General features: G+C 35.9%; 1 protein-coding gene across 1 annotated transcript in view; it reads left to right on the top strand.

The window, feature by feature from the left end:
• Positions 1-1,251: 1,251 nt before the first annotated feature.
• Nf-YB (nuclear factor Y-box B) overlaps positions 1,252-18,832 on the top strand; it is a 31,594-nt gene continuing 14,013 nt past the window's right edge. Inside the window, exons 1-4 of the mRNA XM_081743224.1 lie at positions 1,252-1,473; positions 13,552-13,660; positions 14,857-15,011; positions 17,567-17,764. Coding sequence (XP_081599350.1) covers positions 13,579-13,660; positions 14,857-15,011; positions 17,567-17,764 — 435 coding nt within the window. The 5' untranslated portion in view covers positions 1,252-1,473; positions 13,552-13,578. The remainder of the gene's footprint in view (positions 1,474-13,551; positions 13,661-14,856; positions 15,012-17,566; positions 17,765-18,832) is intronic.

The raw sequence follows: 18,832 nt of genomic DNA, 5'->3' as shown, positions 1-18,832 counted from the left end.
GAACGACCACCCTCCAAACATTCAGCCTTTATCCGCCCTTGGCTCAAGTTAAGACAAACAGTTTCAAAAGTTATTGAAGTTATTTGCAGAACATCTTAAGTAACAAGCAGAAAACATCAACAACAAAAAATATAACTCCATATTAACTTGCGAACAAACTAACGAGAGCAGCGTTTTACAGGTTGCTCCTGTTTTATAATGACATCGAATAAAACGTAATCAATTTTTATACAATCCTTTTAATACACGGTAGAAGCTCATTGAATTGTCAATTGTGCTATGTTGTTCTTAAATTGGTAATTTCCATTCATATATCCCTATTCACAATACATCTCCATTACTGCAGTAATGGTTCACTACAATCACATAACTTACGGCGTTCTTTATTAAGCGGAAAGAGATTAGGCTATGCATAACATCTAAACTGCAACTTTTAAAAACCGTTGGATACACTGCAGAGTGAAACTCTCCGCTCCCCTGTCTCACCGCGCTTGCCAAGAAACTGATGTAAACACAACAGCAGCGGCATCCTCCCAAAACCGCACTGCTACCCTGGTCAGGTAATATTATTGAAGAGTTCATAGGAAGTTTGCTGGCAGTTCGACAGTTGCTGTCTAGTGAGTGCCTCGTGGCTGGTAGTGCTCCGTGAGGTAGGAGCTTAAGTAGGCCCTGTGATACACCTACACTACACTTACACTTTCTGTTCCATTTACACGTACATACATCCCCTTCTTTTTTTACACTCTTTCTATTTTCATTTTATACTTCCCACTTTCCTCTACTTTTTGCCCTGTTCACCTTGGCTTTTCGCCCTCTTTCCTTGTCTAAGCTCCTTTCCCGATTTTGACTTTTTCTTTTCCCGCCTTGTGTCCTTTCCCAATTGTGTCCTGTATTTTATTCTATTTTGCTTTTGAATCATAATTCCTCTGTTTGAGGTACACCATTGACCATTTTGCAATAGTAGCACATATGACTAGTGAGCCGGTGCACCGACCTATTTGACCGATAATGGTCTACGACAAGACAAGACAAGAAAGGAATTTGAGAAGAATGAATTTAAGAAATTTTCCCAGATAAACAGTGGACTCTCACTGACAGAAACTAAGTAGTCCTATTGTCACTAAATATTATAAGGAGCTTTTGTGTTACTTTTTGACCATTTTGCAATAGTAGCACATATGACTAGTGAGCCGGTGCACCGACCTATTTGACCGATAATGGTCTACGACAAGACAAGACAAGAAAGGAATTTGAGAAGAATGAATTTAAGAAATTTTCCCAGATAAACAGTGGACTCTCACTGACAGAAACTAAGTAGTCCTATTGTCACTAAACATTATAAGGAGCTTTTGTGTTACTTTTTGTCTTAAAGGTGTACTTGTTGCCGAAATAAAAGTCCTGTTGCCTTGACAGGCCTTCTTTATAACAAAGCGAAAGGTTTATCTTGTGAACGTGCTTTTTAAATCTGCAAAGGTAAAAGTAACTCAAATGCCATAGTCGTACGTACAGCATAGCCATATATCTTGTAAATCGTAATTAGTTGTATGTTTCTTAAAAATAGATTCAATGCACTACATAGAAATTGATATAGGGGTGAAAATAGATTGCACGTAACTGTATAGGTATTGGTAATAGCTTAGTATCTAATGGAAATGATTACCTAAACATTCTATCTGTATTGCAATAGCCAGTTCCTTACACCATAATAAGCGAGCAAGATTTTCCATTTCTGGTGTAGGATTAAGTAAGATATATTTAAAATAAGTACCGCAGAGTAGCTCTAGGAATGTGGATTCAAACTAACTTAACATACCCTACCCTAAGCAACGTAAGCCTTAACAATCTCTGCTTTCAAACTTTCGGGTAAACCTTACAGTACGCGCTCCAGCTGTGCATTGATATGTAGGACCGCTTTAACAGGGCATAGTAAAGTAGAGTAAGGTAGAGATAAGTGGGGTAGGGTTAGCGTAGGAAAGTTAGTAGCGTAGAAATACTTTGTAAAAATTAATATAGTGTAACTTATCATCTCTGTGTATTGATATCAGCTGGAACGGCCATTGTGAAGTTAACCCAAACGTCATAATCGTGTCCAATAAATTCCATAGTCTACGTAAATTAAATGCATTTACTAAAATGGTGTGTTACCACTTTTGTTTATGTAACTGTCGTTTTTGTAAATATGTTTTTGCATTCAGGTTTACAATAAGCCACTTAAACTTACTGCATTTCACAGTTTAGTGCACGTACTTTGGTGGTGCTTTGATTGATCTTAATTGTGCGTACGTTGCAGTGCAGTGATATAATGTAATAATTTATTCATATGGAATAGATACGTACAGATATAGGTCAACTGCTGAATTTCATAAATTCTTGCCTTTTATTTTAGTTTAATTCGTGTTAATTATGTCATTGTATTATATGTACATGAAAGTTTTGTACTTGAGCATTAAGCTAAAAGTTTGATTTTAATTTATTTCACAACAGTCGCAGCAATTAATTCTTTTAGAAGGGATAGAATCACTTGCTTTCCATTTATAATATACTACTTTTTCAGTTAAATTCGTCTGTTTGTTACTCCTACACTGAATAATTAAAATGTATTCGTATATTATTATTATTATTGTGTTACTCAAGCAGACGGTTCTACCAAATTTTGACGCATTTCTTACATTTTCAGGTTAGGATAGAGCTTTGTATTTCTTTTAGCAGAGTGGGGCCGCGATGGCTCAGTGGTAGAGCGTTCACCTCTGGTGCTTGGGGTCCCGGGGTCGATCCCAGCCCCCGCCAAGTGAACTTTGTGGTGGACAAACACCGTGTGCGTGGGTTTTCTCGGTCTCCCACTTTCTTCATTCCACCATTTCATTCATTACTCATCATCACCGTCTCCTTTAGCCTAACCGGCATAACCGTGGGACGTAAAACTCAAAAATTTTATTTTCATTTTTCTTTTAGCAGAGCATGCACTAAATGAGGAGCTCCATTACTACTTGTAGATTGACTTCAGGAGAGCTCAGTAAATACAGTGTGGCGTATCAGGACCATGAAATAGAAATGACGAATCCTGAAATCGGGATGCTGGGAAATCAAGCTGAAAGTTTTGACCAGGATCCTCCTTGTTTTCTTTCCTTTTATTTCCGTGTGTATGATGTTGGATCTCGTCCTAAGGAGCATTTGTGAATATCAGTTTTAAGTGTACAGAGATAAGGGCGGCTATCATGTCAGTTTACGTATATGGGAAGTTCGCTTCTTTTGTATAATTAATAATAATTTATTTATATAATCTACCCTTTACGTGTAACTTATAAATATGCATTGGGTACTCAATATAAATGACAAGCATTGCTAAAATACGATATGTTGATCATAGCCGTAGTTCCTATATAAATGAGAACTGCATTTTCTGAAGTAACTGAACCTTTTTTTTCTTTTCAATTCAGTCATTCATTTAGTTTAGAGTGTGTGCTATCTAACGTTATACTTTACACAAGTGCTTTCCATGATATGATGAACACATTTGCCTGTTTTTGTCAGAAATGTCGGGCACAAAGTAGTGTCTTCAATCACAGTGGAAGAGTGCTTCCCTCTAGTGTGTTCATTCTCTGGTTGAATCCCCGGCCAACTAAGTTCGTGGTACACAGAGTCGTGTCCGTGGGTTTTCTCGGGGTTCTTCCGTTTCCTCCCACAATCTCATTTCACCCATTCATCCATCATTCATTTGCCTTAATCCCCCGTCTCCCTTAGCCTAACGGGCATAATCATTGGATATTAAACTGAGGGATTTTATGTAGCAGTAAATGCGACCATCACACGCTGATGTATTACGGCTGATTTATAGCATATAATGTTCGTAAAATAACTTAGCTAAAATCAAGATGAGAAACAATGTTCCATACTAGATACCAAGCATTTTGTAAACTCACGTTAAGCAACCAAATGCACATACTTACCACTGCATTTTTTTTTTTTTTTACAGAAGTTCTGTAATCCGTAAGGTTCCTGTTTTTTTTTTTTTTTTTTTTTTTTTTTTTTTTTTTTTTTTTTGTGTCTGTTCTACTTAGGTATCTATTGTACAGGGATACTGGGATTGGATGACAAATTTTCGCTCCTCTCGATTGCTTTTTGCGTTATCAATCTACTTTTCTCATTATACATTGTGACAGTTCGACACTATTTTCACAACAGAATTGTCAATCTAGCGAACAACAACAAATTCTTTGCTTGTGGCAAAATAATACCCTCTTTCAAATTTAGGTTCTTTTAATGATTTTATCGGGCATTTTTAAAAATCTATTCTGCCTAGAGTTGGAAAAAAAAGTACTTTTAGAAAAAAAATGCAAGAGCCACCGTTTGACTTCTAAAATAAGTATTTTTCAGACAAATTTAAAAGGAAACAGAAAAGAAAATTATATTTAGAATATGCTGAGGCTAGTTTTTAATACACGCTTACATGATAAGAAGGTAGCAATGACATTTGAATCTATATTTTGGGTAACCAATTTTATGAATAAGTAGCAGCATCATGTGTACACCACATGAAATAGTTTGGTTTCTATGATGTGATATTATCAATTAATATTGAAACCGGAAGTGGGAGTAAATTTTTACTACTTTTAGTTTTTGTAGAGAGATTAGAGATGGAATATACTACTGGGACGTTAATTCATTGCAAAAGAACCGCTTCTCTCTATCGGTTATTGTTTTTAACTCCATAGCGATCAATGTTAAAGCGGAACTTTTTTTTTTCGTCTGCTGATCTAAATAAACGGTTAAAAGAGAAAATGGTACCTATTCATAGAACTCTAAATCGTTGCACCTTCCCCCAAAAGAAAACTAAACAACGCTTCTCGCTACCTCTTAGGATTTTTGTTCTATGTAGATCAATATTGAAACCAAAACTTGTAGTGGATTTTTACTACTTCCTGTTTTAGTAGAAACTAGCACTCGAACCCCAGACCCCCGAATCTGCTCGGCCTACGGCCTCGCAGTTCTTATCTATCGGCCTTTGCATCAACAGTGAATTTCGTGAACTTGCTCTTCATACTTCCTGAATTTGCCCCTCCGGGGGTTCGTCCCCACTCACTGTCTTTGCTCCGCCTATGGCCTCGCACCTCTTGAACCCACTATTCTATCGTTTCTTCTCCTATTTCAACTATCTAAAAGATAAGATTTTGTATCGCAAGAAAACGCCCATTTAAATAGTATGGGAATTTCTTCATCCCCCTTTAGACCCTGAAATATTAAAAATATTCACTTTTGGCAATTTTCCTGTCGGTTAGTCCTGAAAGGCTACAATCGTGCCAAATTTCATCATTCTAATCGTGCCGGAAGTGCCTAAACATTTTGGGGTGTAGAAGGCGTCCCACAGAAATAACATGGGAAAGGTTTTTCAGTTCCCCACAAAACTACTTTACGGCCAAATTTCATCATTGTAGCCCTACAGGAAGTGCTCAATAATTTATGTCAGCTGATGTAGTTTTATATATAGTTAGGATATTAGAATGGAGAGTATGTTCTTGGGACCCTTAATTGATTGTAGGAAACAGAACTCGCTATCTGATACCGTTGTTATTCTATAGCGATCCTCTTTCGGTATGAATATCATTTCCATTAACGAACTTCTATATTTTGACCCCCTTTATTCTGGCCAAAAGTGAAAGTCACGCTTTAAATATAGTTGTTGAAATTTTAGTCACTCCCGGACAGACGGAGACTGCAACTTGACAGTGATGTCGTGAAAGAGCTGTTGCACAAATCCGCATCAGATCTTGGAGAATTGGCCAAGGAACTCTAGACCACTCGCTCAACTGTTGACTTCACAGTATCTAATGTAAACTTCTTTAAATGATATAGTTAGAATACATACCTTCTTTCTACTTGCCCGATGAACCTTTAAATAATGTTTAGGCCAAACATTAATCTAAATAAAGCAATGGAGCTATTGTAGTTAAAAAAAAAAAGTCAAAATCTAAGAAAAGAAAGAGAAAAGAGGAAAAAACATAGCATTTCTTATTAAAATGAAACTTTTTTTTTAATGATATTAACGATGCCAAAGTATACCTATTCCTCCAAAGCCTTGCAATTCTAGATCCAGAAGAAGCTTTATTCCAACGAATACATGCAAAGAAATATGAAAAGGCAATTGCTGCTAGGTTATAAAGCGTTTCAACAAGAAAACCATTGACAGAATTGTAGCCAAATCTGATTGAACCAATTCCATTTCAAATCGTCCAGGCAAACCACAGTTGGTCCCCATCATAGTCTCAGATTTCATTTATTTTTTTTTATATAGGATCTACATGCAATATTATTAAACCCATATTTTTTCTTTTTGCTGAAAAAAATTTTTCCTTCGATATACAGCCTTCCAAAATGGCCGCCCTCCTCTCGGATTGCTCGAAAAACTGAAAAACATGTCAAATTAAAAGTTTTGTTGTAGAGAAACGAGTGTACTTAGTAACGTAATCGCAATAGCAGGAAGAGTATAAAGTTGTATGTTTCGTTGGAGGGCCAAAATTCGTCTATTGATCCAATAGGAATCGCGCAATTCACTCGCAATGTTGCCAATTTTGATGACATTTTTCCTAACTTCAAACATTTGTTTTTCTGTCCTCACGAGCAATATCTACCATCTGCTTCTAGCATCGAAATCTACTCCATAAGGTCTCTTGAAAATGTAAAGGAGTTACGTTTCTGATTATTACATCCCACGTTATAGCGTGATGAAAAGCTGAAAATTGCATTAAGACGCCATGTTTGGACGCCATTTTCTCAAAAACCCCACCTTTTAAAAATCTGAATTTTTTACATGTATCGGAGAAGTACCTAACTATTTAATATCGGTTAACCGTTCATGCGGCTGCAGCCCCTTCGCAATTAATTAATGAAATTTCGATTTTTGTACTTGCAATGTAAATATTTCCTATGGGCATTTAGGTCCTATACACAAGGCGATTTGAAAGGGAGTATGAAAATTTTGAGAGATGAATCCTGACATCAAATCCAGTAGAAAAGTTCCTATAAACATGAGTCGAATTCTGCTTCGTTTTCGAGTTACAGGGTTTCCAACTCGGGATCCAAAATCGGTTCGGGACAATCGAAAATAAAATATACATTTCTCGTTAAATCAGAAACTATGTGTTAAAGCTTTGATAAAGTTCAGAAAGTTGATTTGTATCAATATGACGATTTTTACGTGCGTTACAATTCAGTTGGCAGTGTTGCCAACTTTCTAGAACTTTTATTCGTTTCCAAATGACACTACGTGGATTTTATTTGATATTTGGTATTCATTAATGATTGCCAACATCACATGAAGCATAATTTTCCCCACATCACCACAGTTTTCGAAAACTTATATGTATTTCATTAAAAGGTTTATCTCGTGCGTTATTGATAGTTTGCAACATTACGTGTGAATTTCACTTGATGTTTGCCATCATTAGTAAAACCAAAATGTCGAATAAAAACTACGTCTGTGTAAGTTGTAATAATAATAATAATAATAATAATAATAATAATAAAAAGATAAAGAAGAAAATTTTTTTTTATTATTGCAGAACCTCTAGTAACTCCACGCATCAAGCTCTAACTTAATCAAGAAGTTCTGCTGCAGCCACGGAACAGTTTATTACGAGATTCGGTGTCGTGAACATCGTCCTAGTGTTCTCTGGAACCATGAAAATTGTTTTCACTGGTAACATGACATTGTAGTGCACTAGTTACAGTGTTTGTGTGAATAACATTGGGGAAGTCCTACACAGAGAAAAGTTTGTTCTTCGTACAGCGGTATATTGTACAAATATACGGTATCCTCTTGCTTACTATAGAAATAAGTACGGAGTATACGTTATCCGTATGCTACATAGGCACTGCCCTTAGGTGTTACATCATGCTGTTGCAGGATGTCTGACATCTAACAGTTTTCCGTATATCACATGTATATACTTATGTTACCTTCGTCAGCTATATGTAATATACGTCCATTTGTATGTGAGATCCTGACCGCCTACATTGTTTCATACAGAAAGTACGTATAGATGGAACACTTATACAGAAAATATTATAAAACATGCGTTTTTAGTTATACGTCTGCTGTACGTTGTCCAAAAATTACAGGAATTACGCATGTAACCTATCTTTTTAAGTGCGCCACCTATATTTTTTTTCTCAGTGTATTACAGTAAGGACCGTATTAAATGTGTTGATGATTCTAAAAGGCATAAGATAATTGTGTACAGAAAGAATTCTTGACAAACATTTTATCTTGCGGTAAAATATATGTATTGCGTACAGCGCGTCTGCCAAAACGTAGTATTAGGAGAGGATGATTATTCGTGTAAAGGGTGCTTTGAATATTTACCGTGAACAACGTGAATGTGTGTGATATATTGGTGATCACGAAAGATGTAAATATGAAATTATGCACCAGCAAGATAAAGAATTTGTTCCTCTGAATGTAGATTTGGAAACCATTAACCAGACAGTTAACATGCTAAACATGAATGTGCCCTCATTAAAACGGCCGTTATCGGTGAAACCTAGACTACGGCGAAGGATTCACATCTCAAAATTTTTCATACTGTCTTTCAAATCGCCTTGTGTACAAGACACAAATAATCATCCTCCCCTAATAGTACGTTTGGGCTCTCACGCTGTACGAAATCCATATATTTTACCGCAAGATTTTTTTTTTTTTTTTTTTTTGTCTAGAATTCTTTCTGTGCACAATCATCGTACGGCGTTTAGCATAATCAACACATTTAATACGGTCCTTACTGTAATAGGACTTCCCCATTATTATTCACACAAACACTTAACTAGTGCACTACAATGTCATGCTACCAAAGTAAACAATTTTCATGGTTTCAGAGAACACCAGGACGATGTTCACGACACCGAATCACACAAACTTTCAATAACGCACGAGATAAAATCTGTTAATGAAATACATGTAAGTTTTCGAAAACTGTGGTGATGTGAGGGAAAATTGTGCTTCGTGTGATGTTGGCAATCATTAATGAATACCAAATATCAAATAAAAATCCACGCAGTGTCATTTGGAAACAAAAGTTCTAGAAAGTTGGCAACACTGCCAACTGAATTGTAACGCAAGCGAAAATCGTCATATTGATACAAATCAACTTTCTGAACTTTATCAAAGCTTTAACACATAGTTTCTGATTTAACGAGAAATGTATATTTTATTTTCGATTGTCCCGAATCGATTTTGGATCCCGAGTTGGAAACCCTGTAACTCGAAAACGAAGCAGAATTCGACTCATGTTTATAGGAACTTTTCTACTGGATTTGATGTCAGGATTCATCTCTCAAAATTTTCATACTCCCTTTCAAATCGCCTTGTGTATAGGACCTAAATGCCCATAGGAAATATTTACATTGCAAGTACAAAAATTGAAATTTCAATAATTAATTGCGAATGTTAGGGGCTGCAGCCGCATGAACGGTTAACGGATATTAAATACTTATGTACTTGTACTTCTCCAATACATGTAGAAAAATTCAGATTTTTAAAAGGTGGGGTTTTTGAGAAAATGGCGTCTTAATGCAATTTTCAGCTTTTCATCACGCTATAACGTGGGATGTAATAATCAGAAACGTAAGTCCTTTACATTTTCAAGAGACCTTATGGAGTAGATTTCGATGCTAGAAGCAGATGGTAGATATTGTTCGTGAGGACAGAAAAACAAATGTTTGAAGTTAGCAAAAATTTCATCAAAGTTGGCAACATTGCGAGTGAATTGCGCGATTCCTATTGGACCAATAGACGAATTTTGGCCCTCCAACGAAACATACAACTTTATACTCTTCCTGCTATTGCGATTACGTTACTAAGTACACTCGTTTCTCTACAATAAAATTTTTAATTTGACATGTTTTTCAGTTTTTCGAGCAATCCGAGAGGAGGGCGGCCATTTTGGAAGGCTGTATATCGAAGAAAAATTTTTTTTCAGCAAAAAGAAAAAATATGGGTCTAACAATTTTGTATGTAGTTTCTTATTTTAAAAAATGAACTAAATCTGAGACAGTCGTGTGGACCACCTTGGACGATTTGGAAATGGAATCACTCATTGGCTTTTTCCGAATATATTGCTTACAAGGGTGATGTGCGAAATAAGGCACCATATACTCGTCGTAAGAGATTTTGTTCTACTACGAAACAGTCTCAAAGCTGATATCTAGGGAGGCCGGGGTAATAAGAGACATGGCTGAAAAATACCCTAAATATCAAAGCAAAAATATTTAAAAAAAAAAAAAAAAAAGAAAAAAATAGTAATGGCAACGTCAATATCTTTACTTTCCTACCCCACTGCTACTTATGAACTGTTTTGTACAGTTATCATATGTTCGTTCGACTGTACATCGTGAAAGGTCTAATATTCATCTTACATATTTTTCGAAAATGTAGTTTTCTACATAGGCTACATTTTACATAAAATTTGATCAACAATAAGTTTACAACATTTTTTTATGTTCTCTTCTTGTATGATTGAATAGTTGAATAGCTTTCATTGAATAGCTTTTCCAGTCCATATTAAGTTAGCTAAAACTATTTTTCAAATGCAGTGCTTTTTCTTTATTGCGAATTTGGGCACTTTTTAAGTTCATTTTCGACATTCTCCAGAAAATTTCTTGTCAGCATTCTTTTTTATTTGGTAGTGAGAGTTTTGTCTATGATGTATCTAGATTACGTAAAACTTAACTATACTTTGTTTTAATGGTTTTTGATATTTAATACTTAGGCAACTAAATTTTCCGAATAAACTATTGAATTTCACTTTTAAATCTTGATATTTCGTCAACATATTTACATATTTCAGATCTGAAAAAAATAAATAACTTTCTCATTTTCTATTCTATTTGCATGAGCAGTGAGAGCCCTGTCTCTTATTTACCCCTTAGGGGTAATAAGAGACACTGACTTTAACCACATTTTTCTTTTCTTTTTTTTTTTTTTTTTTTTCATGAAAATCAACTGGAAAAATGTGTTAATACATCAGCAGGTTTCAGTTTTTATTACAATCACATACATTTTTTCTAGTTCCTCAAGAAATCAATACAAGTGCTAGATTTTTTTTGTCTCTTATTACCCCGGCCTCCCCTATACAAATTATCAACGAGGCCATTACGGTTTCCACTATCTCATCGGAAACAATTGTTGGGTCTGATGGTTGAATGAACAGTCTTCGGATGTCGTCAGCAGCCTTACTGAAGGTAATCTCTCTGAAGTCAGATGGAAATACATGTTCAAAGTGGGAAATATTCAACGTACACTCCAAATCCAGAAAAGAGATTAGCGAAGATGTTTCAAAATTTTAACTCCAAAATGGTGCACTTGTGAAATTCAGAACCGCCTTCTTCTTCTTCTTTTTTTTTCGGCAAATAAGTTTAATGTGTAGTTCAGAGTACGCATCATTTCATATTTTTTTAATAAGTATCCCCAAAGATAAGTTGCTGAAAGGTAAATACCAGGGTCATTTAACTCGAACTGGCAACATTGCTATGATTGGAGTGTCGTGTAGGCAGGAGACAAATGACGAAAGTTGTGTGTTCCGTGGATGTGTACGAGTCAGTTCAACACTGCTGCGGTCCTATATTACGTTGTGTATGGCGAGTAGACATTGTTAAAGTGATTGTCGTGTGAAGTACCGCCCTAACGCAATGTTCACACGTGCAGAACAGCGTGTGTTTATGAAATTTCAGGTGGCACGAGGGCGACATGCTAAGACGATTCACAGAGGATTAGTCGAGGCCTGTAGTGAAGCTGTTCTGCAGTATCGGACAGTGGCGAGATGGATTGCAGCATTTCAGGTGGGACGACAGTCAACAGACAAAATGCATGATGGAGGAGGGCATATGCGAACGAAATTCATCTTGTAAGACTACGGACACTGCTTGACGGTGATCGACGCTTTACTTGTAGTGAATTGGCGCAGGAGCTGAACATTTCTTTCAGGTCAGTGTGTTCCGCATGGTAACGCAAGATCTTGGCATGGGAAAATTGCAGCCAGATGGGTACCCCATGCTCTGACCGAGGTTCAAAAGTGGCATAGGTAGGAATGTGCGCGCCTACACCTTTAACGTTACAATGAAGACTTCTTGCACCGCATTATTGCAAGTGACGAAAGGTGAAAGATGCTACGAGCCTGGATTGAGACGTCACTCCAGTGAATGGCGCCATCCAGAATCTCCACGACCGAAAAAGCTTAGGCAAGAGCCAGCAAACGTGAAGGTGATGATGATAATATCATATGACCACGAAGCCATTATCCTGTCACATCAAGTTCCATCTGGCGTTAACCGTCAATGCTGCATACTATGTTTCATACCTCAGTTACCATTTGCGAGCAGCATTGATGCGCAAACGTCCACACCTGGAGTCTGGACCAATTCTCCTACACGACAATGCCAGGTGCCATACAGACTCTGTTACGACGATGAAGTTGGGAGGTACCGCAGCATCCACCATACTCCCCGGATATGAGCCCCTGTGATTTTGATCTTTTCTCAAAAATGAAAGAACCTTTCATAGACATTCTCAGCATTGTTCGTGCCTTAGGGCGCACTGTCAACATCCTCTCACAAAGTGGGGATTTGACAGGTATTCAACAGTTACCAGACATCTGTTGAAGAGTTGAAGAGGCTGGCGGAGACTACTTCGAAGGACTGTAAGCTTCTTGAGGTGAGTGATTCACTAGATTCCATTTTACAACTATGTTACCACTTCGAGTTAAATGACCCTTGTATAAAGAAATTTCTGTTCATCGTGCGTGAGCTTAAAGGCTTCGGGGTTTCTGACTCCTTAGTACCCCTGTATGTGCTCTTGCCCAATACCATTATTCATTGTTGAAGAGCGACTGTGCGTAGTGCGATAAAACTAAAAGTAATATATGTTTCACCGTGGAATCAAGAATATAAACAAATACAAGAAGAAGGCTGGCTGAAAATCATAAATCTGAAATGAGAAGATTAACTCCCAGTACAACACCTATATAACAGCACAGTTTACAAGGACAGAAAATCAGAACATTCGAAGAAATAAGAGATCTGTAAACTACTTTCTAAACATTTCTGTGACACTGAGCTTAGATATTTATCTTTGCATAGCCATCAAAGAAGTAATCGCTAAATAGTTAGCTGAAGTATATGTGTTCAATATTCATATCGAGAGACTATATGTATCTACGACAGCTCTCTGGTCCTCCTGTTTAGCAGATGGCTCAATATTTCTTCCTCAGGTGGCAGACAAACCCCCACCTATCCTATGAAGCAATTTTTATTTCCATCCAGGGAAGCGGTTGCTAGTAGTTGACTCATATTTGCTTGCCGTCTTTACGTTATGTATGGGCGGATCCTGGTTAAACGAGTCAGATGAAAGCCGCGGAATTAGCTGAAAGTAATTAAGAAATTGAAATGGTTTAATTAAAGTGTTGTGTGTTCATATAGCCTGTATTCTGTATAATTAATTCTATCGTATTTGTTTCCCTTGATGTTCTAACATATTATTATAAGAGGTATTAATTTTTGTTGCAGGTGGATACCGTACTGAAGGCAGAACTCATGGAGAATAGTACGAGTAGTGATGATTTAGGGAATACGTTTCTACATGATGGGCAGTTCATAGTCCATGGAGATCCAGACGGTATTTTATTGTTATTTAAGAATTTCCATTAGAAACTAACAATCATTTTGTTGAAGTACGTAATATTCATTTCGTTCATGCAATGTGTACTCCTTGTCGGAGTTTTCCTAATATTGGCATTCAGAAATTTGTGTAAAAGTTAATCCATATACAGGGCGCAAAATTTCAGTCAGACGCACCCGCCAATCCAAAAACGATGGTCGCCAGTATCTCTCACGTACAAATTAATGACAGCTCCCCCTTCCTTCCACGGCATTTGGTTTTTTTAAAAAAAAATGATATTAGTCTCTGTTTTTTTTAATGTTTATGACGGATTATTCACAGGAAATTAAACAAATTCACACAAGATTTTATCGTGGAAGCACTAAGAGTAATATTACATTCTTTGTAGGTTGACGTTGCAAGCAGACCGGCACCAGGAGATTACCGCATTGACACAATGACAAAGAATGACATGCTTCTCCAGTCCTTGCACGAATTGTTATTTCGATTCGCGTTTGTTTCATTGGTTCTTCAGTATTCGCATAGAGGCACTGATGTCGATGAATTTCACAGATGGAACTAGTTCCTCCGTACATCTTTATTTATTGACTGATTGATTGGCTGAAGAAACAAAAATGATGACCAATGATAACGGTATCTCATGCAAATACTTAGGTATCTATTTTTTTAAATATTTTATTTACTTATTTTGTTATTTATTTATTTATCAGTGACATTGTGATGTGCTTGGTTGATCTTCTAGGCACTAGGCTGTCTCCTTAGCTGTTCTAACTTCAAACAGCGGGGGAAACGATATCTCGCGTTGACGCGCCATGAGGGTGGGAACTGAGGGGTGAATTACAACGTTGTGAAGACTTCACATTCTATATTTTCTCTTACTCAGTGACAATTATGTTCGTGCGAAACAGAAACTGCGCAGCCCTGTGTGTTTAGGTAGAAACCATTCCTATTGAAGATTGGTTGCAAGCTCTGAATTTCTAGTCCCCAGTGGTGACCTGGCGACCGGAAATTTTGCGCCCTTTATATATGTGATTGCCAGATACTCAAAATTCCGATTGTTATTTTTATAGTTTTTTGAAAAGCAGAGTTAAGGTAAGATTAATGTGCCTGAAGTTTGACATCTTTCACGTTGTTTCTAGACTGCTGATCATGACTGTGTATTAATGCTATTGAAAACATATTTCTGTCTTTAGATGAAACGGAGGGAGCGTTGGCAGCAGAAAACACAGATGATTCCAACCATGATGGCGGGGACAAGTCAAATCATCCGTTGAGAGAACAGGATAGATTTTTACCAATTGCAAATGTTGCTAGGATTATGAAAAAGGCTATACCAAGAACCGGAAAGGTAAGCTGTAGACTAGCTACATACTATATGTATATATATTGGGAAAGCTAAATACAAAGTGGCCCAAAAGTAGGTATACAGATCTGTATCGAACAAGTATGACGTTGTAAATGATTTAGTTAATGAATTTATTTGCTTCCATTTTTTCCGAGCTTAAAGTATAAGTGAAAATAAATTAAGAACAAATAATGAAGAAACTAAGTTAATCTGTATGGATAAAAATAAGTAAATGATTTAAAAATGCCATGATTCAATCAGTACGGGACTGTATACCTACTTTTGGGCCACCGTGTATATTTAATTAAAACCACATTTCTTATCCATTAAAAGAGACTTATCCCAAAGCTCCTAAAATTATCTAAATGTGAATATGAAGAAATGTTATGAGTAAAAACGGAATATGTCAAAACAAATTTTGATTTTTGAGGAAAATTGAAGAGATTCAGATAAGTGTAACGTAAACATTGTTCGTCGACCAATTACGTTATCAGTGAAGTGAAATAAAAAGATGAAACAAGTGAGACGGTAAAGTAATGTTTCTGTACTTACTATTAATCAACTATATAAAATACTGGTTAGTGCTCATAAATACAAATATTTAGGTAAAAGGGAAATTTTATGGAGGATTATAGGAAATAAGAGTAGTAATGTTATTAGGAAGAAAATAATTAGTGGGATGTAGTTCCATAGATAATATTCGTTTTCTGAGTGTATATGTGCTGAAGAAGGCAGTAACTTATTTTCCGAAACGGCCACGTTTAGATAGTTTTGCGGTAAGCATTTTTTAATGAATATTTTGGGACTTAAGTGCCACAAGGAGTTGGTTGCAAGTAAGATTGAATATAAGTATTCAGTGGAATACTGACTGTGATATAACCACTCCTTTCTCTGCGAAGTCTAGCAGCATACTCAATAATTCTGATTCTGTTGTTGAGCGCATATACAAAGAAATAAGCATGCATATGACTATTTTATAAATAAACCACACTGAAGCGTATTGCACACGTACTAAATTGTATGCGGTGTATACACGGTATACTCTTTTTCCATCCAAATTTGCATTTCCATTTTGGATTAAGTTTTAACAACTATTGAATCTAAGGATTAATTCTCTATACTATTGTAGTTCAAAAGTGTCGGCCTCATTGTAACTTGGACTGAGAAAGGCCCATTCTGGGTTCCAAGTTGTACTATTTCAGTCCGGGTTCTTCGTATTGCATTATTTATTAGTAACTTTTTGATTTAACATATCCTTGTTTTATTATTTAATATGCAAGAAATGTTGATGATGTTTCATTTTCAATAATATACAAAGAGTGAAAGCTGAATGGCTGGACCGGGAGTCAAACTCGGGATCTTTGGCACTTCTTGCCGATGCGTAAACCCAGTGGTTCTCAACCAGCCCTATTTTATCCCATCCTGTTGCCAGCGACCCCCTTATAGTATCTGGTTTGTAATAAGCTTATGTGTGATTTTTAATATACCTATTGCAGAGATTTCATGATATCCATCTATTTCTATAACAATAGAATCCATTTTTTGTATATAGTGAATACAGTAACAGTAATATATTCCCTACAATGAAAGGGCTGGTTCAAGATAGACATTAAACCCCTTCATTGAAGAGGCTATCAAAATAGGTGATCTAAGTCCACACCTTCTTGACCACCTAATAAAATTATCGTGCGACAAGTCCTTGCAACTGGTTCTGCAGCGAAGGTTTGGGCAAGTTCTGTCTGAAGAGGAAAGATGAATATCCTGGTAAGGTATCTACTGCTTTAAAAGTAATAAATCCCATCGTACCTGTGCGAAAGTGGTTTTTCTCCCATGGTAAGCATTAAAACAAATACAACAAATCGCTTATCAGTTGAAAATGACTTGATAATGTGCATTACGAAGATTGAACCGGATATTGCCTCACCAGTGAAATCACAAATGCTCAGGTATCTCATTAACTTTCAATATTAATTGTATTTCAATATGCAGGTTTTGTTGCTTTTCTCTGTTATTTCAATATGCAGGTCTCATTAGTTTTATATCGTACCTCTTTCGTTTAAATTAATTTTAAATAACTTTGCACCTGTTGAAAAGTTTAGTAGACCTATTTTTTGTTGTTCTTAACAGTATGTATAAAGATAAAAAAAAATGCGTATCAGAACAAAATTGAAAACAATGTTTAAAAATATTTTCCTGTATTAGATTCTAATTATATTTATTTGTTCTGCTTATCTTCGCGACCCCTCTAGGGCTCGCGACCCTCAGGTTAAAAAGAACCTTGCATTAACCATTAGGCTACCCACTCTGACTGGGAAATGACTGAATAGCTTAGTGGTTAATGCATCGGCACGGGGTGCCGAAGATCCCGGCTTCGAGGATTGGTCAAACAGGTTTTTACTTTTTGTGTGTTATTGAATTCGCACCTTCAGAGGATCTAATGTGTAAAATTTAGGCTGTTTCGTCCTTTCATAAATATATATTTTCATTGTCGTTTATTGATTTTTTTGTAATTACATATTTTATGTAGACATAGATACCAGTAAATAATTCGTTTTCAGATTGCAAAAGATGCTCGTGAATGTGTTCAGGAATGTGTATCCGAATTTATAAGCTTTATCACAAGTGAAGCTAGTGACCGATGTCACATGGAGAAAAGAAAGACCATCAACGGAGAGGACATACTCTTTGCTATGACAACTTTAGGCTTCGACAATTACGTCGAACCACTGAAACTCTATCTTCAGAAGTACAGAGAGGTAAGTCGTACATTAGCTTGTAATATTTAGTCATTACATTCTAAAAGGTACCTTCATGAAATTATCATCTACGTGATTTTTATTTATTATATTTTTCTCCAATAACAGTGTACTAAAAAATTTTGGTTACTTTTCCTGTCGTGGGCAAAGTTCATTTTGTCATTTTCTTCTTTTAATATATTTGTGTTAGCTTTTTAAGAATTTATATGGGGCAATAGTCCATTTAAATTTCTATTTGACAGTATTACCTGCCGTTCCTAGCTATTTCGCTCAAACTTGGAAACAGCAGTCATAACATCGTTCCTTATCGTGTGCTTGCTCTTTATACTAGTTCCATTGTAATTATTAAAGTACTTTTATATTTTTAGGATTTTCGTCTAAAAATTCAAACCCTATAATTTATGCTTTGATCAATGTCATTTCTAGGGATTTTAGTTGGAGCTTTTTTTTTTTTTTTTTTTTTTTTTTTTTTTTTTTTTTTTTTCTAATCTGTCAACTTTAAGAACGGAATTAATGGAGTGAGTTCTATCTCAACAAAGAGATTGTAATGTTAAAGAAATAAGCTGAATAAAAGAGCTCTCCAAAATTGTACTATTTATTAATGTAACTCTTCCGTACGGTAAGCCGGAAGGCCGGATACTCAATTCACATTTATACAGAAATTGGTGTAATATAAAATTAGTTATTTCTTCCTTTTATTATATATATATATATATATACCGTCAAATGGGGTGAATAGAAACACATTTTTGGCTATATGAGTATATAAGTCTGGTGATGTTAAAGATTTCGGTATCAGATTATTCCAAACAAAAGGTCTTAATATGCTAATGAAGTTCAGTAAACGGAACATTAATTTATCAATTCCACTTTTCTTCACCTTGATTTTTCTTAATGTTTCTATTCATCCCATGGGTAGGGGTGAATAGAAACAATGACTTTATTTCCATTGTTGTTTCTTTTATACTATTGGAAAGGTTAAAAGAAACAGCGTATTTGTTGAAACGAACTATTTATTTAATACCTGCAAGATATAAGTTCAATAAGACCAGTATTATATAAGTTACA

The sequence above is a fragment of the Thermobia domestica genome, chromosome 16 (genome assembly GCF_964235325.1).
Source record: "Thermobia domestica chromosome 16, izTheDome1.hap1.1, whole genome shotgun sequence".
Classification (NCBI taxonomy): domain Eukaryota; kingdom Metazoa; phylum Arthropoda; class Insecta; order Zygentoma; family Lepismatidae; genus Thermobia; species Thermobia domestica.
The sequence above is the reverse complement of the archived record's forward strand: the minus strand, read 5'-3'. Positions and strand labels throughout refer to the sequence as shown.